Source organism: Meles meles, chromosome 11, assembly GCF_922984935.1.
Source record: "Meles meles chromosome 11, mMelMel3.1 paternal haplotype, whole genome shotgun sequence".
Taxonomy (NCBI): domain Eukaryota; kingdom Metazoa; phylum Chordata; class Mammalia; order Carnivora; family Mustelidae; genus Meles; species Meles meles.
The window spans coordinates 36,644,396-36,669,979 of NC_060076.1; the positions used below are offsets into that span (position 1 = coordinate 36,644,396).

Consider the following 25,584-nt stretch of genomic DNA (forward strand, 5'->3'; position numbering starts at 1 on the left):
TCACCGGGCCCTTTAAACCTTTCTTTGATGTTAGCAATGGTGGTGGTAGTTTTCCAAAGTAGAAAGGCTGAGAGGATGCCTGAGGGGAGCAGTGGAGTGGAAGGGCTGGAGTGACCATACTCCACAGTAGGACTTCCTTTACCAAGGGAGCCAAGGGGTGGGGGCAGTGGGTTCCCTGAGGAGGGTTGTGAACAGGCTGAGTGAAGCAGAGAGGCCCCTCTGGGCTGGGGGAACATCCAAGCCCTTATTACCCACGCCGCAAAGGAGCTGCAGTCAGCGGCCCCGTGCCATTCCAGCAGCGGCCAGTCTGAAGGAAAAACTGCAAAGCTACGCAGATTTTACTTGAGCAGGGTCAAAGCCCAAAAGCCTCACTATGATTTTAAGCCTAGAGGCTAAGCCTGCCCTACCCCCAGACACATATACTGCTGTGTGTATGCCCAAGGCCATTCTATCTCAGTCATTTCTGCACCCTTCCCGAAAACATCTGTGCAAGGCAGTAATGCCCCCCCCCCCCCAAAACTGTCCACACTCTGATCCTGTGAAAGGTTACCTTGTGTGGGAAAAGGAACTTCGTGATTAAGCTAAAGATTTTGAAATTAGGAAATTATCCTAAGTTATCCAAGTAGGCCCAATATAATCACAAAGGTTCTTATAAGAGGGGGAGGCAAGGTCAAAGGCATTTGTTAAGAGATATGACAATGGAAGCAAGAGGCTAGGGTGATATGAGAAAGGGGCCACAAGCCAAGGAATATTTGGCTTCTAGAACCTGAAAAAGGAAACCTCCCCTCAAAGTGCCTAAAAGGAAGCAGCCCTTACTGACACCTTGATTTTAGCCCAGAAGGTTGTGGATTTCTGACCTCCAGAACTTAAGAGCATACATTTGCATTACCATTAAGTTTGTGGTGATTTTTAAGGGCAGCGATAGGAAATAAATACACCATCCTCCTGATTTGGGGAACAGAGCTACCTTCCATATATTTTATTAACATTTATTTTATTTTATTATTATTTTTTAAAGATTTTATTTATTTATTTGACAGAGAGAGAGATCACAAGTAGGCAGAGAGGCAGGCAGAGAGAGAGGAGGAAGCAGGCTCCCTGCGGAGCAGAGAGCCCGATGCGAGGCTCGATCCCAGGACCCTGAGATCATGACCTGAGCCGAAGGCAGCGGCTTAATCCACTGAGCCACCCAGGCGCCCCAACATTTATTTTAAAAAAATATTTAGACCTTAAAAAGAAAGTGGTATAAAGGGTAGGACAGGACAAACTCTCCAGCTCCCCCTCAGATTCTTCTGGCTGGCTTCTCTGCACATTCTCCAAGTTCCAAGGCCTCTAGGCAACAGTCTCCGTGACCTCTGCTGGGTGGTAGCTAACATTCCCTTTGGTCCCACTTCGGAGTCTACAACACAAAAGCCCAATCAGAAAATTCCAATGTGCATGAAACTTCTGGACTCATCCAGGGAAGTGGGCCTGAGGAAGAGGGGTGTCAGGAAGTGGGCAGGTATACCTTTGCTGCCTTCTCATTTGCACAAGGAAGGCGATGCATGTGACTGCAAAGAGGAGGCCAAAAACCAGGGCCAGGATGTCACCTGGAGGGAGAGGAGAGGCTGCCTCAGGGTGATGAGTCTGTAGGATTCCCTCAGCCTGCTTCAGTGTATCCCCCACCCTGCCCGCCAGGTTCTCCAGCTGCCCTGAGTGTCAGAATCCAGAAGAGGCCCATAGAGGAATGGGGGTGGATACACAAGAAAGAATAAGATAAGCACCTCTTTTTCTTACCTAAAAGCAAAGTAAAAGAGGTTGTTTGAGGAGGATGATGCTAGGAGATTTCTGTAGCTTCATTCTAATTAACTTTTGCCCTGGGGACAGTGGAACCCCCTCTCCCTTGATCTGACACTCTATCTAATTGGAGCTGGAGGTCTGTTCTGCAGAAAAGGAGAAGGGGTAGAGGTGGTCCTAGCTCCTGAGGCTGAATGATGCCAAAGGGTCAGGGGCCAGAGATGGGGCACAGACTCACCAGCAGCAAGGCAGGAATTCAGGTGAACTGAAGAGGAAAAGGGGGGCACATTAGAACCAGGGTCTGTGACTGCCAGTGACAGACACAGGCACAAATGAAGACACATGGGAGGATGACGGACCTGGGATGGGGGGAGGGGGGGGGCGGGGCAGGGGGCATGGCACTATGGGTCACCACAAAGCTGCACCTGGCTCAACACTCCTGGGGCTGTTCTCTGTTTCAGCGAGGAAGGAGGCCTCGATTATTCGCCCATTCAAAGGCTGTGGCGCACGATAGTTCAGCTGTAGCCGAGAGTCATCAGGTCCCCACAGGGAGCCAGAGAGGGTGTGGAGCTAGGGAAGTCAGGAGACAGCGGTGGGGGTAGGCTCATGACCAGAAAATGAAATGGTCATAGGCCTACTCACTGCCAGCACTCAGGGCTTCACCCCCTCTGTCCCCCTCGTCCCCCATATGGTTGCTTCATCTCTTTATCCACCTTGATCTCATCCCTACACCCCTTTCCCCCACATCCCCTATGTCACCACCATGCCCCAGCCCCACCTGCTTCGCACTCAGCCTCACTGTCTGGTTGAACACAGTCCAGATGACCCCCTGGGCGCAGGGGGGTGTGGTTAGAGACCCCTCATAGCGGAAGTAGCGGCTGAGGTCAGAGGGCAGCAGCGCAGATACATCCAGGCCAGGGACCCAAGTCTCTGAGTCTGTGGAGAGGACCTGTGCCGGAATCCCACCTGGACTGCTTCCCTCCAAAGCTTTGGAGTGTAGGGATACAGTTTCACCTCCCAGAAGCCAAGCAGATGCAACTTCCTGAGACCACTTCTTAACTGTGTCCCTTCCCATAACTCAGCACAAGACCTAACTCAGAATAAGGTAAAAAGTCTGTGGGGCCTCACAGAGTGAAAGAAGTGCTCCCGAGGTCCTCCCTGAGTCTTCACTCTTATTCTGCATGATATGATAACATGCTGGACTACAGATTTAAACCCAAAATTAATCAAAAGGGAAAATGAGGGGGTGCCTGGGTGGCTCAGTGGGTTAAGCTTCTGCTTTAGGCTCAGGTCATGTCTTAGGGTCAGAAACACCCCCCCACACACACATCAGGCTCTCTGCTCATCAGGGAGACTGCTTCCACCTCCCTCCACTCCACCCCCTCTGCCTGCCTCTCTGCCTACTTGTGATCTCTCTCTGTGTGTCAAATAAATAAATAAAATTTTTTTAAAAGGGCGGGGGGAAATGAGCAGAGAGTAACTTGTAAATAAATATAAACATTTGAAACCATAAAAAAGACACAAAACACACACAAAAAAGCACAGTTCTCTCTAGTTTGGTAAAATGTTAAGTTCCAGTAGTGAGGTTTAAAATTACTTAGAGTGACTGAGAAGGCAAAGATTTCCAACCAAAGTACAGATTTAAAATATTTCATGCTTATGGAGGAGAAATAGAGAATTTTCAGGAAAATTTTAGCTCTCTGGACTCAACCTCTGAAGTTCCAAATGCTTTTTTTTGCGGGGGGGTGGGGGGCTTGTTTTGTGTCTTCTTTTGGTTTTTGTTTTGATTTGGGGTTTTGTGGAGTTTTGGTTTTGGGGGAGGTGGGGTGAGGTTTTTGTCTGTTTATTTTGGTTTTTAGCCATAAAGCCTGTGGGCCTCTGCTCAGCTTTGTAATTATTGTCAAGCTCACAGTCAGTTCACACGTTGGTTCCCTGCCTGTGGGAGGGAGCCCATCTCCATCCTCACGCCTGAGGCTCTCCAAGGACAGTTCTTTATGAACAAGGGTATTGAGGGTAGTGGCCAAACCAACAAACTGACCTTCCTCAGTGACCTCTTCCAAATGTGACAGCAACTGCTCATAGGCACTGTTTTCTTCTGGACCCTCCTGGGAAATGACAGTTCAAGACAGGATTTTACAGGTATCCAAGGCCATGGCTGGAGGCCTGAAGGTGAGGTGGGCTTCCCATACTCTGAGAATGCTGGGAGAACACAAAATCTTGTGTATTACTACTCAGTGCATTTACTTTTATTTGCAAACGAATCTACCTGCTTGGTGGACTGATTTTCAATGGTAAGTTGGAGGAGAAGGTGGGGCACTTTCCTAGGATAGGAAGCCTCCAGTGACCTGGGTCCTACTATCTTTTCCGGTCTCACTGATCCTACGTCCACATACACACTCATGGTCTCCCCACAGAAAACCATAATAACATTTGCATTCACATTTCCTCTACATTCACCTGAATAATTCATGTGTTTGCCTTTGGAGCAAGGACATGCTATCTCAGAGGCACTTCTCTGAACTTTGTGCTGTTGAGGCTGGCATTAAAGAGTCAGTAAGGCAGTGACAGAGCCTAGAAGGTATCTCACCATCTCTCCATTTACTAGCCTCTTCTAATCACTGTGTATGTAGCCTGGATCTATACAGGTCCAAAGATGTCACTAAATACTTCTCTAGACTTCACTGCATTACACAAAATGGAAATTACAGGTTACAGGAGTATTCAAGAAATTACTCTTCCTGGCGTTCCCCCCGCCCCCACCCCGTTCCACAGCCATTCCCTGAGTGGGTTATATTCTTACTCCACATACACTGTTGGCTCTGCATGGAACATCTTTTCTTTTCCACTACTTAAGGCTTCAAGTTTGACCTCTGTGAGGCTTTCTCTGACCACCTCTTTTACCCAGTCTGTGCCCTTTGTATTGGCCTCCCCCACCGGCTGTAGGCGGAGCCACGGTTTTCGGAATCCTTTTTGTGGCACTGCGCCTGGCCTACAGGGCGTGTCGAATGAATTAATGAGTGAATGAGCACGGCCAGGTGCCAGGGTGAGTGTGCTAGGATGGGATCTCTGGGGTCAAGCTACAGTGAGCCCTGGGGCGTGGGGAAGCAGGGGATAGGGGTGTCCAGGGGTGTACCTGCAGAAAGGCGGCCAACACGGCCAGCCCCCCGGGGCGCCCCAAGGCCTCATCAACTTTGGCAAATGCAGTGCTGAGGTGAACCACATGGATCTGGAGAGAAACAGCGTAGAAGTGGGCAAGACCCCCGGCCAAGCGCCCCCCTTCGCCTCTCCGCTGCGCGCTCACCTCGGCTGGGAAACGGTGGCCGTCAACCGTGTGCTCAGAGCCCGGGCGACCCGCAGCCCCCCAGTGCAGATGCAACTGCAGGGCCCGGTACTCCCGCCCGGGACCCAGGGCCATCTCCAGCCCCGGAGGCAGAGTCAGCTGCACTGCGAGGGAAGAGGCAGGTGAGCCGGGAGGACCAACTTACCCGGAAGGGCCAGCCTAAATCCCAAGCACCCGCCTGGCGGGCCCTCGGCTCTGGACCCGGCCCTGAACCGCAGTTACCCTCCCCGCCTCCTCCCCGAGGCTCCGCAGCGAGACCCCTCCCTCACCCGTGTGGCCATTGTTGCGCAGGCGCAGTTCTGGGAGTTTCGGGAGCTCAAAGCCCAGGAGTTCCGGGGGTTGCAGAGCCCGGCAGAATGCGGCGAGCTCTGGGCGGATGTCTACCGGCGACTGGAAGCGGCCTGCGCAGGCTGGGGACACCTGGGGCCAGGGCGGGTCGCCTAGAGTGAGAGAGTGTGGACCTGCAGTCTGGTGACAAGATCAGAAATAGGAAAGCGGGGTAGAAAAAGTGAGGGGGTGGAGTGAGAAAGCATGGGGCCGGAAATAGAAATCAGGGATGTGGACAGAAACAGGGAGCAGGCCGCGCGTTGGGGACTGTCAGACATGGATGCAGTGGGTGGGACACCCAAGATCAGAGTTCGGGATGGCTGGGGGGTCAGATCAGCAGAGCCGAGTGCCTAGGCTGGGTGTTCAGGGGGTAGGTGTCTCACCTCCATAGCGCCAATGACTGTGGTCATCCCCTGCATCAATGGAGAAGAATGAAAAGCCGGTCTTCAAGCCCAGTCCCTCCCCAGCGGCTAGAAAGAGATGGATCCCCCTTACTAGTGGGGGTTCTCCAACTCAGATGCCTTACAGGGTCATAGCAGGTAACCACAATGCCTAACGTGGCCAGATAAAAAGCACAACAGATTGCAACCAAACGTAACACCATAGCTTGGTAGACCAAAGATCCTACTGGTCTCAGAGATACCACTTTGCAACCGGTGTCTTTGTAAATTAGGTGGGGGACCTCAGTCCCCAGGCCCAAATCAATAGACCCTCTTCCCTTTCTCCTTGTCTCCAACTCCCTTCCCAAGGTTCCTGGTTTCCGAGTCAAAATACCAGGTTCCCCTACTTGCTATTCCCTCTTCCCAGGTCTCAATTTTTTCATCTGTAGACTGAAGATGAGGTGATCTCTACAAGCCCTCTGGCTCCTCCTCTGCTTCCCAACCACCCCTGCCATCCTTTCTCTTGTCTTCCCTCATATTCCTACTTCTCCCCACCTGTCTTCTCTCTTTCCGCATTCTGCATCTTTCTCCTCTCCAACCTCCCCTTTTTTCTTTCTCATCTCTTCCTGCTCACCTTGCTCCCTCTGTGTTTTTTGTCTCCCCATTCATCCCCTTCTAGCTCTGAAAGGGGGAAGGGTCTAGCAGCATGAGATCCCCTGGGGATGGGAAAGGCTACTGTCTGAGTGCAGACTCCATTCCCTCTCTGAATAATCCCTGCCTGGGCTGGGGTTTAGTGTGGGAAGGACAAACCTCCTGGAGTCTAGATTTGGAGGGCTGATGACCGCTTACCTTTGTTGTGCCTGTAGTCATTATTCTGGGAGCGTTGGGGGTTCCTGGGTGCCTCAACAGTAGGCAGATCCTCTAACTTCAGAGAGTCCTCTTTTCCTGGTTCAGTCTTCATTCCAGATGGGTCCTGCTCTCCAGGTGGGTCCTCCTCTCCGGGTGGGTCCTCCTCTCTGGGTAGGTCCTCTTCACTGGGTAGGTTTTCCCCGTCCAGCTGATCATCTTCCCCAGATGAATCTCCTCCCAACCCAGGCGTCCCCTGTATATGGGACAGGCTCTGGGGATGGGCAGGCACCAGGAGCAGCAGTGCAAGCAGCAGTTGCAGAGCAGGGCCCGGAGAAGGGGCTGGGATCAACAGAGGGAGCCAGGGTCTGGGGCACAGGGGAGCCATGTGGCTGACTGTGGGGTGTCCCAGACACGGTGTGTACGGGCTGTACGTGCATAGGAAACAGGAGCTGGATGGGGGAGGAGCAAGCCTGGAGGGGAGCAGGCTGACTCACAGAGGGCCCTTTTGTAGAGATGGAGCCAAAGTCCTGTGGGTCTGCCTGGCCCTGTGCCCCCTCCCCGATACCAAAGCCTGAATGGGGGGGGGGTGCGAGGGGCAGGTATGTGCACAGGCAGGAGGTTATCGGGGTCACAGGCTTAGCCTGGAATCCAAGGCACCACCTGGCACTACACAGGCTCCCCCTGGCACCGCCCAGCTTCTCACCAGCCAGCCTCAGCTAACCCTGGCCTGCTTCCCAGGCCCAGGCAGAGAAGGGGAAAGACAGGGAGTTGGGGCCCCCACAGCCTCTGGCTGAGAGGGGAAGCAGCCCATGTATATATCCCTGGCCTAGCCAGGGAGCAGATAAAAGGGTAGGAACAAGCTGCTGGGGAACCCTGGGAGCAGGTGGACAGATAGGTAGGTGGGAGGCAAATCTGAGTGGGGCGCCTGAGTGACTGAGTCCTTAAGTGTCTGCCTTCAGCTCAGGTCATGATCCCAGGGTCCTGGGATTGAGCCCCACATGGAGCCCCACATCAGGCTCCCTGCTCGGCGGGAAGCCCGCTTCTCCCTCTCCCACTCCCTCTGCTTGTGTTCCCTCTCTTAGTGTGTCTCTGTCAAATAAGTAAATAAATCTTTAAAGGGAAAACAGTATATGTAGGAGAGGGACTGTGATGACTTTACAATAAATTTATTTTTCATCATATTTTACATCTGCTCAAAAACCTTTATTGGCTTCCATCTTCCCATCTTCTTCCTCTAGTTGACTTTCAAATCCTTCAAAATCTTACCCAAGAATCCTTTCCATTTTATCTCCTCCTATTCTCCCTCATACTCCAGCCAAATTAAAACATTCATATTTCCCCTCAGACCTCTGACCACCTTTATTCGTCTAGTTCTCACTTCTGGGAATACCATTCACTCTTATATTTAACAAATATTTATTTAGCATCTACTATGTCCAGCACTGGACTATGGACTAAATGTACAGAAATGAATAAGACACAATCCCTGTCCTAAGGAGCTCACTGTCTAGTGAGTGAGGGCACAATATTCAGTGGAGAGAGATTAATTCTGCCTTAGAAAGTAATACAGAAAAAAAAATAATAAAAAAGAAAGTAATACAGAAGTAGGCAAAATCTGATCTGGATTTTGGAGAAGTAGCACTTCAATTGCTAAAAACAATGGGGAGAATGGTATTTTGTGCAAAGGAAAGGCATCAAGTATCTTGTGCAGGAGAATGACAGAATCCAATTCTCATATTAGGTTGTGTTGAGCGCTGGTGTGGAGCATGGATTTGAGGGGGAGAGCAGGTACAAGGAGATGAAGACTGAAAGGACCCTAAGAATGGACTTGGGGTTCCCAGTATGCCTGTTCATTTGAGAAACATTGAGCCTCCCCTAGGGATGCAGCACTGAACTAGAGAACCACCTCTACTGTTCTGTAGCTCACATTCTGTTAAGGTCCCCACAGCTTCAACAAGCCAAAAGAGAATAAGGCCATCTCAGGAAGTTCCTATCTGGGGCTAAATTCAATAGATATGCACCAGTATGATTGTATGCATTAGAGAAATATGTTGAAATATTTCTAATCCTGTTGAGAACTAGCTCCTAGCTTCAGGGCGCTCCTTTTACCTCCCTCTTCTCTGGGGACTCTATTGATCTCTTATCTAAAGAGGTAATACCTAGGGCACCTGGGAGGTTCTGTGGGTTAAAGCCTCTGCCTTCAGCTCAGGTCATGATCTCAGGGTCCTGGGATCAAGTCCCACACTGGGCTCTCTGCTCGGCAGGGAGCCTGCTTCCTCCTCTCTCTCTCTGCCTGCCTCTCTGCCTACTTGTGATCTCTCTCTGTCAAATAAATAAATAAAATCTTAAAAAAAAAAAAATAGGGGCGCCTGGGTGGCTCAGTGGGTTAAAGCCTCTGCCTTCGGCTCAGGTCACGATCTCAGGGTCCTGGGATCGAGCCCTGCATCGGGCTCTCTACTCAGCAGGGAGCCTGCTTCCCCCTCTCTCTCCACCTGCCTCTGCCTACTTGTGATCTCTCTGTCAAATGAATAAATAAAATATTTAATAATAATAATAATGATGATGATAATAATAATAAAGAGGTAATGCCTGGCACAGCAGAGGCCCAGCCAGCTTCCACTGTCATGAATCAGTACTTCTGTACCCACTACCCTGTAAAATAGTTTTACTGTCTCTACTGTCTAAGTCCCTCCTATGATTCAAGACTTAGCCCAAAGGCCACCTCCTCCACTCTCTTCCATAGGAAGAGATTTCTGGTGCCTCTGAACCACCACAGTTCTTTGCCTGCCCTTATTAATAACCTTGCCCACCATCCAACTTATATTATGGTGATTTATGACATTTTATCTGCTCTAATAGCATTGAGTTCCATAAGGGCAGGGTCCAGTATTTGATTAAGTCTTTTCTTTTCTTTTTTTTTTAAATTTATTTATTTATTTGACAGAGAGAGAGCACAAGTAAGCAGAACAGCAGGCAGAGGGAGAGAGAGAGAAGCAGGCTCTCCTGCTTCCAGGGAGCCCCATGCGGGGCTCAATCCCAGGACCCTGGAATCATGACCTGAGCCGAAGGCAGCCGCTTAACCAACTGAGCCACCCAGGTGCCCCTTGATTAAGTCTTTTATTCACCAACCATTATATAGCATTTTTCTCTCTGCATATCACCTTGCCAGGACTTGAGGAAAACCAAATCAACTAAGATGGCTTCCCTGCCCTCAGGGAGTTCATTGTCGGATGACTTGTGTTTGCCAAACCACAACTGTTTCAAGAGCATGACGTCACATTTTACAGCACCCCAAATTATCTGCCTTGTCAGATTAACTGTCACACTGTATACCAAAACTTGCACAGTGCTCGCTTCGGCAGCACATATACAAAACTTGCACAGAGCTGAACAATTGCTGTCCTCCAAGGAGGGAGGCAGCCTAACAATCCAGGTTGCTATTTCTGGAGCCAAATTAAGAGCCATCCATGGAAATCTGATCCAGTGTGCAATGTGGAAGGTCAGCTTATTGTCTGGGTCGGCTGTGATGTCAGCACCTTGGTTAGACACTGACACATGGAGGGTACATGCTAGTATCGAACTGGAAGGACTTGGACAAGACAGAATGTAGTAATGACAAGTCTAGTTGAGGTGGAAGAGGTCATGGGCAGCCACAGTAGACAGAAGCGCCATGCTTACTGGGGTCTGGAGTCTGTATGTGTGGAGATCTTTCTCCAAGACCCATCCCAGCTTTACTTCATTTTCCCTCTTTCCAAATGTTCTTCATATTTCCATCGTTTTCCTTTTTAGGTCTCTGTCAAGATTTCCTAGTACACTTCTCTGCAGCGCTCTCTATGTCCACCTGCCTCCCTGCCATCTCAGCTGCTTTTAGTCAATGTTTCAGAGCCTAGATCTGTGTCTATGTGCAGGTCTCTCTCTGTTTCAGCCTTTTAATTTTCCAAATGCCATTCTCCATGCTGCTGTCTCTTTCTTAAGCGCTGTTTCTGTGTGTGACTGTGTCTCTGGTCTGGGTGGGGAGTATAGACTCTGACCCTGGATCATGCCTTTGCAGCTGGGAGACTGCCAAACTCTAAAACAGGTTCGAGCTCCCAGAGTCTGACTCTGGGACCTTTCCCAGGTTGGGACATGGTGTACTCATGACCAACTGACTGGGGCACCACCTGCCTGTGCATGGCCTCTCTGTGGTGTTTATGGCCAAGTCTTTGGTCATTAGGGTCTGTGCCTTCAGACATTTAGGGCCATGTTTCTGCTCATCCCAGGGCTGCAGAAGAGACTCATAGTAATATAGATTACTGTGGGATTATCTGTCCCATTTTGCCATGAACTCCTAGTGTGGACTGTCCCACATTCACTGAAGAGTGTGTAACTAGTCCTCACCTATATGGTATCATCAGTTTCCTTGAGTCCAAGGTACAGTCTGACCCAAACTTTCTCTTTCCGCCATCCAACCCTGCAAGTTGTTTTCCCCTGATCTAAGTCCACATTTCTCCTTAGAATTCTTAGAATGTCAGTGAGCCAGAGGGGACCTCAAAACCCTAACAGAACTCTGGTTTTTGTCTTGGGTTCCAAATTCCTAGGGTTCCACAGTGGGAAGAATGCAGGGTCTGAATATTTCTTAACATTTTGGTCTTTAATAGTATTTTTTTTCTGGTTAAAAAGTAATGCATGCAGGGCACCTGGATGGCTCAGTCATTTAAGCATCTGCCTTTGGCTCAGGTCATGATCCCAGGGTCCTGGCATTAAGCCCTGCATCAGGCTCCCCTGCTTGTCCCTCTCCCTCTGCCTGCCGCTCCCCCTACCTGTGCTTTGTCAAATAAATAAATAAAATGTAATGCTTGCATGCTCCAGGAGAAAACTTGCAAAAAGGAGAAAAACATTAAGAGAATTTTAAAAATCACCTTTTTTGTCCCATTCACCCCTTTAACCTCAGCAATCCAGTGCCTGACACAGATTAGGTGCTTAAAAAAAATCTGTGGAGTGTATTAACTTCAATCCCATCACTCAGAGAAAACAACCACAACTACCTCTTGATTGCTTATCCTTCCAGTCCTATATATGCTATACATAAATGGGATCATATTGTACAAACAGCTTTGTTAGCCTGGTTTTTTTGGTCTTGGCAATATATTCTGCGTGTTTTTCCATATTGATAGGTTTTTTACATTTTTAATGCTTTCATATTATTCCTTCAAATAGCTGTACCATAATATTCCTAGCCAATTCTCTACCACTGGACATTTAGAAGGCTTCCAATTTTATATTGTTACAAACAACACTGTACCACCCGTTCTGGTATACGTATTTTTGTTCACATATCTGTTTCTTTTTTTTTTTTTTTTTTTTTTTTTTAAAGATTTTATTTATTTATTTGACAGAGAGAGAGATCACAAGTAGGTAGAGAGGCAGGCAGAGAGAGAGAGAGAGAGAGAGGAGGAAGCAGGCTCCCTGCGGAGCAGAGAGCCCGATGCGGGGCTCGATCCCAGGACCCTGAGATCATGACCTGAGCCGAAGGCAGCGGCTTAATCCACTGAGCCACCCAGGTGCCCCTCACATATCTGTTTCTTTAGGGTGCATTCCTAAAAATGGAACTGCTAGGTGATAAGAGTAAGCACATTTTAAGACTTCTCGTACATACTGGCAAAATGGCTCTGCCAATTTACCCTCTAGGGCTACTGCCAATTTCTCGAAAGACCTAACGAAGTAAGGAAAATCTGGTCCATTTTATCTTTGACGGGGTAGCACAGACTAATCAACTACAAGCTTGAGCCTTTGGCCAGAATTACAGCAATTCTGACCACCACGTTAGTTATTGACATTTGCTGATCAGGAGCTAATGGGCTGTCAGGATCAGTATGAAAGGGAAAAACGAGTTAGTAACTTAAAACCTATAAACTTTTGTCCAAGGGCCAAAACATTTCAAACCTTGTGACCCCTGAGGTTTCCTAGTAGTGAAGGCACTGGGGACGACTGGACCCCAGATCTGGCACAGGCCCAGGAGAGAATACGTACGGTAATTATTGCCCCCTTCCTAATTTTACAGAGAGGACACTGAGGTCCCGCTGATGTCTGCTTTCCAAGGTCCAGACTACGGCCCCAACTTAGCGCCAGTCCAGAGGAGGGCCACCCACCTGCCCCACTCAACGCTGCCTCTGCTGGCTTCTCGCACCTGCAGCGCCGCGCTCTGGCGGTAGGTCAAGGCCTTAACCGCAGAGACTCAAGGCCTTTCGGCGGGCCGCCGCGCATGCTCCGTCCTGCGCGTAGCCTCCCGGCGCCAGGGGGCGCACTCCTCTCTCCGGCCCCGCCCCCGGAGCGGTTGGGATTTGAATCTCTGGCGGGCTGCGGCTGGAAGAACCGACCCCTCAGCCTGGCATGGAGAGATGGGGCGCCAGCGGACCGTGCACAGTTCAAGAGCAGCGTGCCCGTTGGGAGCGGAAACGCGCCTGCACTGCCCGGGAGCTGCTGGAAACCGAGCGGCGCTACCAGGAACAGCTGGGGCTGGTGGCCACGGTGCGGCCGCGCACGCCTTCCCTTATGGGGCGGGGACCCTAGGGTATGGGAGGGTCTCTGCGAAGTTGGTGACCCCCAGTATAGTGGGTCTTGGCCGTCCGCCTGCATTTAGGGAGCTCAGGCATTCTAGTTTCTAGCAGCGGCTTGGCATTAGCCTCCTCTTCCGGCAGATTTTATACCCGTACTCTCCTTCCGCAGTACTTCGTGGGGATTCTTAGAGCCAAGGGCACCCTGCGACCAGCAGAGCGTCAGGCCCTGTTTGGGCCCTGGGAGCTCATTTACGGCGCCAGTCAGTGAGTAGAAGGGGCGAGGGGAAAGAGAAGAGGGAGGGCCCTAGCCTCTGGCACTGCACGAAGCTTGGAGTCGGGGGAGACCCAAGTTCATATATGGAGTCTGCCAGTTACCTCACCTGTGGTCTTGGCCCAGTGCCTTACCTGCCCCACCTTCCATCTGTAAAATGGGATAATACCACTACCTCCAGGGCAAGGTTATGAAAATTCAATGAGGTGGTGCCTGAGTAGTTGTTGGACTGCTCTTTTACTATCCTCACCCACGCAGAGAGCTGCTTCCCTACCTCGAAGGAGGGCACTGGGGACAGGGGCTGGAGAGTTTCTGCCCCCACCTGGAGCTCTACACCCAATTTGCTGCCAACGCAGAGAGGTCCCGGACCACCCTGCAGGTAACCCGAAGATAATCTCAAGTTCTTCCCCTCTTGCCCCATACATTGCCTCTTCCTCTGGAGCTCCAAACTTCACTCATACAGTTCCTACATTTCTAAAGCCCCTAGGTGTCCCCCATCTCTCCAAAGTTCACTGTAGGGCTTCTCTCAGGAGCACACAGCTTACAGAGGGTTGGGGGGTGTGTACACAGATGAATACAATATAAAGAGTGGCTTCTCTCCCTGCTGCCAATCCTTTCCCTATCACTCCAGGAGCAACTAAAGAAAAACAAACGTTTCCGGAGGTTTGTGCGACTTCAGGAAGGCCGCCCTGAGTTTGGGAGCCTTCATCTTCAGGACCTGCTCCCTCTACCTCTGCAGAGGCTCCAGCAGTGAGTAAACTCACCTGGACTCAGCCAACCTCTTTTCTGGGTCTGTATGATCGCTGCTCTCAGCTTTGTGGGGTTTATGGCTTCTGTCCCATTGCCTCTCTCCTGGGACAAACCACTCTTAAAAACCTCTTTCGAGAGTAAATGTGAACCCACTGGAGTAGCTGGGGTCGGCAGCTCAGGCCCTTAGCTAGGAATGTGGAAGTCTGCACTGAAGTGAGGGGACCTGTAATAGAAGCAAGGTATCTGGAATAGTCTGTTGAGATGAGAGGTTTGCCTACCTTAGATTTCTGTTCTTGGGATGTTAAGAGCATATAGTCAGTTGTCTCTAGCATCCTCCTTGGATGGATTAATTTTCATCTTGGGAACTAGACTCCCAAATCATGGTCAATCTGCTCCTGACTCTTCAGTGTGGGAAGATGGAAGCAGAGGGCCCTGTGGGGTGAGCCCAGGTCCTGAGTCCCAGATGAAGGAGAGGGACGCAACCATGAGAAGCAGGTCTTTCCTGGCCTTGCAACTAAAGTGTGTGTCGGGAGCGATCTGTAGGTCAGGCAGAAGGAATTCTGCCCAGCTCTACTTCCCCTTGTGGACTTCCAGCTGTCTAATTCCAGGTATGAGAATCTTGTTGTGGCTTTGGCTGAAAACACAGGTCCCAACAGCCCTGACCAGCAACAGCTCACACGTATGTTCTTGCTCCTCTGAAACACAGGCAGGAGGCTGCCTGTCCTGTTCTGGTTCTGCCTTTCTGGTTCTCCTCTCTAACAATGTCTGGTATGTCCCTATCTTCCACTGACATGTACACAACGGGCCTGTTGCCCTGCCTGCTCTCCCAGAGGTTAGACCCTCACCTTAGTCCCCCCAGAATAGCCTTTCCTCACCATCAGTCACCCAAAGTCAAAGCTGTACTGGGAGTGGGGTGGGGGATGTTGTTCCAGGGGCTGCCCGGCTGATAAGTGAGACCGCCCAGAGAGTCTACAGCATTGGTCAGAAACAGAAGAATGACCAGCACCTCCGGCGTGTTCAGGCTTTGCTCAGTGGCCGCCAGGCAAAGGGGCTTACCTCAGGTACTGCCCACTCCGCTCCTCTGTGCCCCCCCATCCCCAATCCTCAAACTCCCCTTTTATGACCCTTTTTCTGTATTGCCAGCACATATGCCCCATTTCCTTAGCCTCCCCTTCTGCTCCCACGGACCATGGTCCTGGAGCTGCACCAGAAAAACAGCTCTCTCACCCCCCCAGGTCGCTGGTTCCTACGACAGGGCTGGCTATTGGTAGTGCCTCCCCATGGGGAGCCCCGGCCCCGAATGTTCTTCCTCTTCTCCGATGTGCTCCTCATGGCCAAACCTCGACCCGCACTACACCTGCTGCAGAGTGGCACCTTCGCCTGCCGCGCCCTCTACCCCATGGCCCAGTGTCAACTCCACAGAGTCTTTGGCCACTCAGGAGGCCCCTGTGGTGGACTGCTCAGCGTAAGTTATGGGCGGGAGCCCTAGTTCGGTAGGAGAGGCTCAAAACAGACCTCAAACGCCTATGTACTATTTATCCCCTTGGCCTAGGCCCCCCTCAGAGGAACTAAGCCACCTGCATTGAGATGGGAGGGGTTGGGGTTCATCCCTAGTTCTCACCTCAGCCCTGAATTACCTCCATGGAAACAGCAAGGCCTTCAGCTTTAGCCTGGACCTTTCTGAGCCCTGCACTAAGTGGTGATTTCTCCCTAGCTGTCCTTTCCCCACGAGAAGCTACTGCTTATGTGCACAGACCAGGAGGAGCTGTTGCACTGGCACCACAGTTTGACTGTGGCCATCAGGTAAGACTGCTGTGATGAGGCCGGGAGTGAGCAGTTCTAATCCTGTCTCACGTCTGACACCTACTGGGCTGCCCCACCCCCAAGGCCATGGGTGATTTTGTCTGAAGAGAGTACTCATGCCAGTGCCTGAACTGACTGTCTTCTCTCCACAGCAGCCAGAAGAACTAGAATCTTAATTCCAGAACCCAGGATAGTTGAGAGACAAGTCAAAGTCAGGAGTACAAAGATATCTTCAGTACTAACCAAACAAAACACAGAACCCTTCACGGTTGGAGAAGGGTCATTTCGGGTTTGCTTGGGACCAAGCCGTGCCAGCTCATCTGACGAGCCCTTAAGAATCAGGAAACCAGGGGCGCCTGGGTGGCTCAGTGGGTTAAAGCCTCTGCCTTCGGCTCAGGTCATGATCTCAGGGTCCTGGGATCGAGCCCCGCATCGGGCTCTCCGCTCGGCAGGGAGCCTGCTTCCTCCTCTCTCTCTGCCTGCCTCTCTCTCTGCCTGCCTCTCTGCCTGCTTGTGATCTCTCTCTCTCTGTCAAATAAATAAAAAAAATAAAATCTTTAAAAAAAAAAAAAAAAAAAAAAAAAGAATCAGGAAACCAAGTCCCACCCTGGTGAAGCTCTGCTGAACCAGCTCCTCCAATGCAGATGAGGGGATTTAGGACTGATTAAGCTCAGTGCAGGGTCCCTGGGTGGTTGTTTATCAAGACTGCAGCTTTGTAAACGTGGATGTTTTTATGTTGAATACAATTTCTGTAATTTATTTTCCCACTGCATTTTAGTAAACCTTTTTTTTTTCTTCCCCTTTTTGGAAAGGCCTTTCTGTCTCGGCTCTGCAATAAGGGAAAGAGAGGTGTTTGTGCCCTGAAGGCTGCCCTGCCGGTGGCCTCAGGAATACAAGGGAAAGAGCTGGAGCTCCCTCTCTCCGCTCTCACACTGGAAGGTGGCCTCTTTTTATCCTAATAAGGGAAGCTTTTCAGGAAGGCCCAGTTGTTCTTGGGCACCTAGTATGGGTGTGTGTAGGACCAGCTAGAATAGAAAAAGCACACAGGAGTGTCCAGTCACAAGCACAGACTTTGTTTTACTAAACCTTCAGCTGTCATTTTTCCTTGCGGCGGGGGCTGTGACTGCAGCCCTTCCCACAGCCTTGCTGCATCTTCTCCTTAGCCCCTGCTCCACTTCCCAAGGAGTAGCTAGGTTTCTCGTCTCTGTGCTCCAGTGCAGGGGCTCCTCCCAGGCCTGACTGTCACCAGCCTCCGCCTCCTCCTCCTCTATACATAAGTCCTCAGGAAAGGGTAGGCTGGCCTCTGTGAGGGGAAAGATCAGGGATATTCCTATCTCAGAGACTGTCTCCACCTCCACAAGACTCACACCACCCAACCCTTTACCTGGTTCTGGAACATCCACACCCTTGTTTGGCTTGCTGTCTTGTAACAGCTGGTGGATGGTCCGAAGTTTCATATTCAGAAGCTCTTGCTGGGCTCCAGCCAGGGTAGTCACACTGTAGAAATATCCACTCAGAGGCTAGCCGATCTGTCGCCACCTCTTCCACCTATCACAAAGCGCCCCTGGCCACAGGGTCGCTGCTCTTCTTACCGCTCAAAAAGGGGGTCCAGCTGGGCCATCAGATTGTTCAGGTGTTGCTCTGTCTGGGCCAGCTGTTGTGTCAACTGGGCCAGCTGTTGCTCTGGGGGTAAAGGAGAAAAGGAGAGCAATGGTTATTTGTATCTTCTGTGGTCCCATAATCCCCTACCAAATGCAGGCTTGTGCAAAACCCACCTGACTGTGATGATTCCTTCTTGCCTTCCTCCTCCTGGAGAACTGCAGCCTCATCTTTCCCCTGATGAAATAGAAGAGAGGGCTAGTCTGCATGAACAAGCTTTCCATCACCTCCGTCTCCAAAGCATGAGAGGAGAAGGATAATTTGAAGTCAAGAAAGCCATGGAGATTTTACTTTAGAGAATCATAATCACACCTAGTCTAGCTCCTCACCTGGGTTGTGAAGCAACATGTCTGTATGCCCCCACACGGGGTCATTCAGTCTAATGAAACACTCCCAGGAATGAGCATCTCTCTCCAGTTTGATAAAGCTCTGGTTGTTAGTTTATAAAACCAAAAACTTTCCTTTATGTATCTTCTTTCCATGTTGCCTTCCAAAACCATGTCTTTTCAACATGATAGCCACTCAGGAATTTGAAGACAATGGTCCTTGCCCACTCCCCTTCCCCATGTCTTCTCTGGTTTAATATCCCTAGTTTTACTCAGTTGCTGTTTATTTGATATGATCTTCTCTGGTTGCTCCACTGGGCACATAGTGTTCTTAGAAGTAGTTCCCTGAAGAGAATAAAATTCTCCCGAGTGTTCTGATCAGAAGATGAGATGCAATACCTTGCTCCTAGCATTGCCTGGGGAAGTGGGTTTCACAACACACGACTGAACTTTATTATTCAACTAATAAACTGCTGCTAAGTTATATGTTTCTTCCAGATAGTACTTGAGTCCACACATATAATTTATTATTGATTCTCTTTAAACTTCATCATCATAGTCCCTCATCATAACCTGTCAAGTCTATTTGGAATCATGACTAGCTATCCCTTTTAATGTCATATCCCCTCTAAATTGGTTCAGGGTTCTGCTTCCTGATGCAAATAAGTAATCAGGCCAGGTTTGAGGATAGAGCCTTGGAAGGTATTATTTTCCATTCCAACCATTTCCATACACTAAAATGTACTGTCATTGTACATTTCAGGGCCTCCTTTCTAAGAAGAACATGAGACTAGGGCCTTCCATATTGTGGCTACCAGCAACCAACACTTTGTGCCAAGACTGGAATTTTACTAGCAGTCACACTTCCGTAGTATGGACACATACTTGCTGGGTTCAAATCCCAGTTACTACCAGCTCTTCGTGACTTTGAGCAAATGACTTAATCTCTTCATTGGACTGTTGGGAGAATTAAAAGTGGTGGTCATTATTTATTTACAATTTACCAAGAACCCTTCACATCTGCTACCTCGCTGGATGCTCAAAATAACCCTCTAGTGTTGGAAAGCCAAGGAACTACCGTCTTCGTTTTACAAACTGACGGAAAGAAGTGTCTTGTTCATGGTACCATAGCGCCCCTATGGGAGATTCAGGCCCGGGACATCCCCACCCCTCGTCGTCCCGCACCTGCAAACACTTGTACAGCACAAAAGCCACGACAGCTGCGGTGTACAGCGCCCCCAAAGGCAGAGCTCCCGCCCGGGGCCGCTCTCGCTGGTCCTTGGGCGGCGACCGTCGCCGGGGTTCCGTGGCCTCAGGGCCGACCTGGGCATGGTCCCCTGCTGAGGACGGCAGAGGTGGGTCAGTAGAGCCGGGGCCTGGGGACCCATGGGCAGTCTTAGCCTCCCTCCAGAAGCCCTCGCTGATACCTGGGTGTGCCCGGAGGTCGGGGCTGGGGCGGTCTCCGAGGACCCCGGGCAGTGCAGACACAAGTAGCAACCCCAGTAAACCCGCAAACGGAAATGACCCCGCCATTGCAGGCCACAGAATGAAGGCCCCGGAGGCGCCAGAGTTGACCGGGAGTACCGCTGCGCATGCGCAAGAGGGGCGGCGCGAGGGTCGCGTACAGGGACACGCTGGGAGGTCACGCCCACTTAGTGTGTGGGCGGGGCACGCTTATTAGCATAGGACCTTGGCCCAACTTTCCCAAATGAATTCATTTCTCGTCTATTTAGGAATTCTATTAGCCAGAATGCTCCTAGGAGACTACAATCTTATAAGATTATTCTGGAAAATGGATTTTATTTCTCATGCTCTCAACCTATTCACCCTAATCAAAAAATGTTTAGAAACGCGAACCTTAAAAGAATGGTCGTGGGTAATATGGGCAGTTCGTGCTGAAGGCCTGTTCCCTAGGCTACAGACGAAGGACTTGTTCCTTATTCATGCCTAGGGGAAAGTCCCCGGACCCTTTGGCAGAGAGTGCCGCGTGCGCGTGCACGTTGACTTTCCCTGCTTTGCACTGTAACGTCCGCTGAGAAGCGATCCCGAGTGCTGCGGGGAAGCTGAGTGGCGTGCTGCGGGGGCGTCGTCCGTCAGCCTTTCTAGTTACGCAGGCAGTGCGCGCGCCTGTGCGCACCAACCACACGGGGCTTATTCTCAGCGCGGCTGACTTTTAGAAGTGGGACTAATAGACCCTCCCCTGCGGAGGGTCTCTGTTTGGGTTACTGTTTGCGGCTCAAGAATGGAGCCCGCGAGTGGACTAATTCACCTCTGAGTCATTTTCGCCTATGACCTAACGCGCTGCACGTATCACATCGGTTGGGGTTTCTTTGTTTTTGCAGTTTCCTCTTCCTACAGTGGCCTCCTCTACCCCAACCCTCTTCAATCGGCAAATGTTTCTAATAGCCACCATTCATGTGTAGCACGGCACACAGTAGACTATGGACTGATTGGCCTAGAACCTGCCTCCGCTACTCGAAAGCTAAATGACTTTGGGCAAGTTACTTAATTTCGCTCTGTGCCTCAGTCTCCACTCGGAGGAATGGAGATAATGCTAATACACTATCTGTACCTTACGGAGTTGTTACGATGATTAAGTGGGATAATCCAAGGAAAGTCCTTGGAACTATGCATACTGGGCCCGCCTGGGGGGCTCAGTTGGTTAAGCCTCTGCCTTCAGTTCAGGTCATGATCTCAGGGATCAAACCCCGCATGGGGCTCTCAGCTGAGCTAGGAGCCTACCCCTCCCCCCCCAACCGGCCTCTCTGCCTACTTGTGATCTGTCAAATAAATAAAATCTTAAAAAAAAAAAAAAAAGAAAGAAAGAAAGAACTGTGCCTACCTACCAGTGATTTTAATTTGAGCAGCTGCTACAAGCCAGGCCCTTAAAATTAGAACTCTCTTCGGCACCTTCCACTGCTATTTCCTTTCTGTACAGTTAACGTCTAAACACCCTTCAGATCTCAGGTGTGTTTCCTTCATTCAGAATCCTTAACTTCGAATTTATTCATTAATGCAGCTATTGTACTTTCTTTCAGCCACCATCATATGTCAGTTATATCTCAATAAAGCTGGATAAAACCCATTTTGGTTCTTTGAAATCAGTTAATTAAAATCAATTAATCCATTAAAATTAATTATAAAAAGAAAATACCACTAGACTGCAAATTGCAGGAGAGCAGAGGCCATTTTTCTTTTTCTTTACAATTTTATTCCTACAACTTAGCACAGCACCGGGCGCTAGCAGACACTCAATGAATCCTTGTTGAATGAAATACAACCCAACAGGTAAATATAATTAAGCTCTTTTAAAAAAAAAATATTTTATTTATTTGAGAGTGAGAGACAGCACAAGCAGTGGGGAGGGCAAAGAGAAGCAGACTTCCTGCTCAGCAAGGAGCCGGACCCGGAGCTGGATTCCAGGACCCACAGATCATGAGTTGAGCTGAAGGCAGACATTTAACTGATTGAGCCACCCAGGAGCCCCTAATTAAAGTCTTTTAAAGAATGAGTCCCTGTTCAGGCTCCGTGCTAGATGGAAGTCTGCTTCTCCCTCTCCCTCTGCTCCTTCCCTTGCTCATACTCTCTCTCTCCCTCTCAAATAGATAAATATTAAAAAAAAATTAAAAAACAAAGAATGAAGAAACAAAGGTTCAGTAAGGTTAAGTAAGTTCACCAGGTCAGAAGCAAGTCAGAGATTCCAGAGCTTTCTGCCTGTCTCCCTATCAGTTACCACATATCACCCCCCATCCCCCAGCCCTTCCTTTCACCTCCAGGACCTCAGGCAGACCTGGACAGTTCCCATGTTTCATGTTGCCTTTTAATTGTCTGGGACACACTGGGTCGTCTCCTAATTAGATCAAGAGCCCTTTGAGGAAAGAAACCATTTCCCACTCACATCTTTATCTCCAAAGCTTGGCACATAAGCAAACAATAGGCACAGGTGACAAATGAATGAGGTATATGTGTGCTAAATAAATGAATGAACTAGGAGTATATCTTCTTGTTCTTCCAGAAATGGAGGGCGCAGGGCCGGGAGGAGAGACCCACACTCACAGGAGTTACCGTAGTCTAACTGATCTAGAGGCAGCCTGGTTGCAGAGCCATGTAGTCCAAACTTTGACCCTAAGCCAGCTGGCATAGTCAATGTAAACAAGTGGTTCAGGCCAGTTATAATACAATAAGTGACCCTTGACTGATGGTTGCCTTTAGGGAATTTGGGTCCACTATTGCCAGACATATCACTGACCTCTGGCCTAACGAAATTGAAATCCTTCTTCCACATCCATAGCAGCCCATTGGGCTGTATTGGGCAGCGCAGGTGCTCCACTTCCTGGAGGGAACAAGTGTGTAGACATGGCTCAGTTTCCAGGATGTCCTGGGGTAGAGGTTTCTTTGATTCAACTAACTTTTGAGACTGACGGTTTTGGGGACAGTTTGGATAAAGTGGGTCGGGAGTGAGAGAATATAAGTTTCCTCTATGCCCTAAACTATTATACCAGTAATAATGACAATGGTCATCTTATCTCCTATACTCAGCCTTAGGGTGTGATGGGATTTTAGGTACTAGGAGGCCTCCCCCGTCTCATTCCTCTTGGTAGTATGCTCAGTGAGGAATATATTCTCTCTCACGGGTCTCAGAGTGGGAGAGAAAAGGCAGACACCCTGTGGCAGAAAGGAATCTCTGTCCTAAGGCCTGGCTTCCTTGTCTTGTTGGTCCTGCCCCATGCTACGTTGTCTCCTGGGAGTCTTCATGGGCTCACCTGCACAGTGGCACAGAAATCGCAGGCCTGCTTCTCTTCTCTGGCCAAAGAAGGTATAGGGCCGCGAGGGGTGGGGGCGGAAGCTTGGGAGATGCTGGGTGGCGCAGGTGCAGGCACAGGGCGGCGTCTTTGTTCTTTCACTCATCCCTCCCCTCCCCTTTCCTCCCCGGAAACCAGTGACTCTGCCACCAGCAGTATTGGGGATGAACTGTGGGGGCCAGGCCCGGGGAGGGCTGAGAGTAAAGGGGCCTGTAGCAGCAATCAGGCCATAAGCCAGGCTGACCCCTCAGCGCGGGGATTGCAGACTCAGCTCCCAGGTCAGCAGTCATGAGCAGAGGTGCCAATTGCACAGAAGTCACAGAACTGCTAGTGCCCGGTGAGCTGGGCGGGGCAGGGGGAGGGGGAGGGGTCACATGGCCCCTTGTCCCACCTCTGGGACGTGGAGGGCTGTGCTGGGCTGGGCAGTAACACCCCCCATACCCTGGCGTCCACAGGAATCCCCACTGTGACCCAGGCCTGGGGATTGTGGGCCCTCTTAGGGGCTGTTACGCTGCTGCTTCTCATCTCACTGGCTGCGCACTTGTTCCGATGGACTAGTGGCCGGAACAGAAGCCATCCGGGACAGGGACGGTGAGTAGGGACAACAGAGATAGGTGACTGAGAGTTTCCCCCTTACCCAGATGTCCCCTCATCCCCTCATCTCTGTCTTGCAGCTCTGGAGGATCTGTGGAAGAAGTCCCCCTCTATGGGAACCTGCCTTATCTTCAGACTGGTAGGGAGCTGGCTAAGGGGAGGGGCACCAAGGCCATGCACGTCCTGGGTGGGTGGGATGAGGGATGGCAGGAGGTAGAACAAAAAGTGACCAGATTACCATTGTTCCCTATCCCAGGTCGGCTGTCTCAAGAACCCGGGCCAGACCAGCAAGATCCAGCTCCTAGAGACCCCGTCACGGTGAGTCAGCTGTGGCTGAGGAAGAGGGGAGGGAAGGAAGCGAGGGCTTTTCCAAGGGTCCAGTGAACTTCTAACAGCCTTACATCTCCAGGCTACAGAGAAAGTGATGTGCTATACCAGCCTGCAGTTGCGACCTTCTCAGGGCCATCTCCCCAGCCCCGGAACCCCCATCAAGTACTCAGAGGTGGTGCTGGATTCTGAGCCAAAGCCCCAGGCCTCAGGCCCCGAGCCGGAGCTGTACGCCTCAGTGTGTGCCCAGACCCGCAGGGCACGGGCTTCTTTCCCAGACCAGGCCTATGCCAATAGCCAGCCTGCACCCAGCTGAGATGGAGGAGCTGGCAGAGTGGGATGATCATCACCCCGGCCTCCTCTGCTGCAGGGGTTACTGCTACCCTGCCCCAGCATGACTGTTTCCCACCCACCCCCCAAAGACACCCCCCAATGTCCGGTCACAGGAGGGTGTTTCCCAAAACTTCCCCTCTAAGCTGTGAGGGAGACACTTCAGGGGAACGAGTAAGTCCCTGATTTCTTGGGGATGGAGGAAACTATCTATCCCCCTAAGGCCCCAAGCTCCCAAGTTACTCACTTCCCCTCCTTGTGGATTTTAACCAGATCCTCTCTGTTCCGGCTCCCTTAAAGTCTATAGTTCGGTGTCAGCTCAGATACAGGAAGTGGGCAGTGGTGGAGGGGGTAACCGCCTGAGAGGAGAAGGGTGGGTATTCTCCTTGGGACCCCATAGTCTGGAGGGATCCTGGAACCTAGCAACCTGAGGAACCCAAGCCTGGCTTCTTATCTGAGAACCCTGGCTGGAGAATACCAGCCCACATCCTGCTGCCTCTGTTATGTCCCCAAGTTTTCAAATAAAATTTCTCAGAAAGTGTTTAGATTTTTATCTAGAGGCTTTAGACCTGCAACAGGCACTACATGGTAGGGTTGTGAGCTTTGCTCTCTGTACAGAGCACTTCTGGGGGCACCTTGCTGGGGAAGATGGACCAAGAGCGTCAGTGGCATCAACACTGCCAGGGTGAGTGCTAGGGGTGGAGGCTGGAGCCCAGCTCAAGCTGTACTTGCTGCTGCTAGATCATCGTTAGAATTTGCACTCTGAGCCACCCCACTCCCATCACCTGGTGTTGCAAGCTCCCCAGCTCCTGACCCATTCTCCCTGTGGCCTCTATGACTGTGCTGCCACCAGCCACAACCTCAAGTCTACACCACCTCACCCTATGGCTTCTGTAGAGGTAAGTCTGGCTTAACTAACAGACCTTTCTGAGGTTTCAGGGCCAGAAGATAGTGGAAGCCAGGCTTCTACTTCCAAACATCTCTCCTTCCCACTCACAGTCCCAGAGAAAACCAGAATAGGGAACCATGCTCCTGAGCCTTACCTGGTGGTCCCAATAAGGCAGACCCTCTACACACACACAGAATAACCCAAATGCCAGATCCGCCTCCGTGGACCTCAACTTGGGCCTCCCCCAGCAGAGGCGCCGGTCGCGGTAGGAAGAGGCAGCTGAGGCTGTGTGGGAGGGAAGGTGGCTTTGGGGGCCGGCACCGGATGCGGGGAACCACTGGCAGCGGGATGTGGGGTTCTGAGGATTGCTAGTTTGCAGACCGCTCAATTCCGCGGCCTGGGGGACGTGAGAGGCTCTGTAAGAGAAAGGGCTTGGGGTCCCGCCAACGCACTGGGACGAGCCAAAAATTGCAGCCGAGGCCTCAAACACCACCATCGCGGGACTTAACACTCCGCCTTACATCCACTCTGCCCTTCTCCGGACCAAACCCAGAGCGCCCCCGTCAGGCACATCGCAGCCTTGCCACCACCTCTGCGCATGCGTAAAGCTGCCTTGTCCACAGCA

General features: G+C 50.8%; 4 protein-coding genes across 9 annotated transcripts; 2 read left to right on the plus strand and 2 right to left on the minus strand.

Annotated features, from left to right (window-relative positions):
* Positions 1-1,101: 1,101 nt before the first annotated feature.
* On the minus strand, positions 1,102-8,930 carry CA9 (carbonic anhydrase 9). 4 transcript variants are annotated; one of them, XM_046022714.1, is made up of 11 exons: positions 6,673-8,930; positions 5,827-5,913; positions 5,386-5,556; positions 5,078-5,220; positions 4,910-5,002; positions 3,815-3,881; positions 2,555-2,763; positions 2,202-2,346; positions 2,015-2,041; positions 1,508-1,589; positions 1,102-1,399 (listed from the first exon to the last, which is right to left on the minus strand). In XM_046022714.1, the coding sequence occupies exons 1-11, from the start codon at positions 7,055-7,057 to the stop codon at positions 1,333-1,335; spliced, it is 1,476 nt and encodes a 491-aa protein (XP_045878670.1). In that variant the 5' UTR covers positions 7,058-8,930; the 3' UTR covers positions 1,102-1,332. The 4 variants fall into 4 exon arrangements, with proteins under 4 accessions (XP_045878670.1, XP_045878672.1, XP_045878671.1 ...); XM_046022716.1 differs by having other exon boundaries at positions 5,827-5,856; positions 6,673-8,925; XM_046022715.1 differs by having other exon boundaries at positions 2,555-2,712; positions 6,673-8,923.
* A 3,939-nt stretch (positions 8,931-12,869) lies between these two features.
* Positions 12,870-16,374, plus strand: ARHGEF39 (Rho guanine nucleotide exchange factor 39). 2 transcript variants are annotated; one of them, XM_046022720.1, is made up of 9 exons: positions 12,870-13,179; positions 13,378-13,472; positions 13,738-13,858; positions 14,111-14,229; positions 14,838-14,908; positions 15,162-15,290; positions 15,465-15,694; positions 15,944-16,032; positions 16,188-16,374. In XM_046022720.1, the coding sequence occupies exons 1-9, from the start codon at positions 13,042-13,044 to the stop codon at positions 16,198-16,200; spliced, it is 1,005 nt and encodes a 334-aa protein (XP_045878676.1). In that variant the 5' UTR covers positions 12,870-13,041; the 3' UTR covers positions 16,201-16,374. The 2 variants fall into 2 exon arrangements, with proteins under 2 accessions (XP_045878676.1, XP_045878675.1); XM_046022719.1 differs by having other exon boundaries at positions 12,871-13,179; positions 16,185-16,374.
* A 715-nt stretch (positions 16,375-17,089) lies between these two features.
* Positions 17,090-19,606, minus strand: CCDC107 (coiled-coil domain containing 107). Of its 2 annotated transcripts, none has more exons than XM_046022723.1 (6): positions 19,445-19,606; positions 19,203-19,354; positions 17,808-17,868; positions 17,625-17,715; positions 17,417-17,529; positions 17,090-17,335 (listed from the first exon to the last, which is right to left on the minus strand). In XM_046022723.1, the coding sequence occupies exons 1-6, from the start codon at positions 19,548-19,550 to the stop codon at positions 17,121-17,123; spliced, it is 738 nt and encodes a 245-aa protein (XP_045878679.1). In that variant the 5' UTR covers positions 19,551-19,606; the 3' UTR covers positions 17,090-17,120. The 2 variants fall into 2 exon arrangements, with proteins under 2 accessions (XP_045878679.1, XP_045878677.1); XM_046022721.1 differs by having other exon boundaries at positions 19,203-19,357.
* A 3,362-nt stretch (positions 19,607-22,968) lies between these two features.
* On the plus strand, positions 22,969-24,969 carry SIT1 (signaling threshold regulating transmembrane adaptor 1). The gene is made up of 5 exons (XM_046023008.1): positions 22,969-23,156; positions 23,275-23,410; positions 23,494-23,552; positions 23,670-23,731; positions 23,823-24,969. The coding sequence occupies exons 1-5, from the start codon at positions 23,108-23,110 to the stop codon at positions 24,054-24,056; spliced, it is 540 nt and encodes a 179-aa protein (XP_045878964.1). The 5' UTR covers positions 22,969-23,107; the 3' UTR covers positions 24,057-24,969.
* Positions 24,970-25,584: the final 615 nt, after the last annotated feature.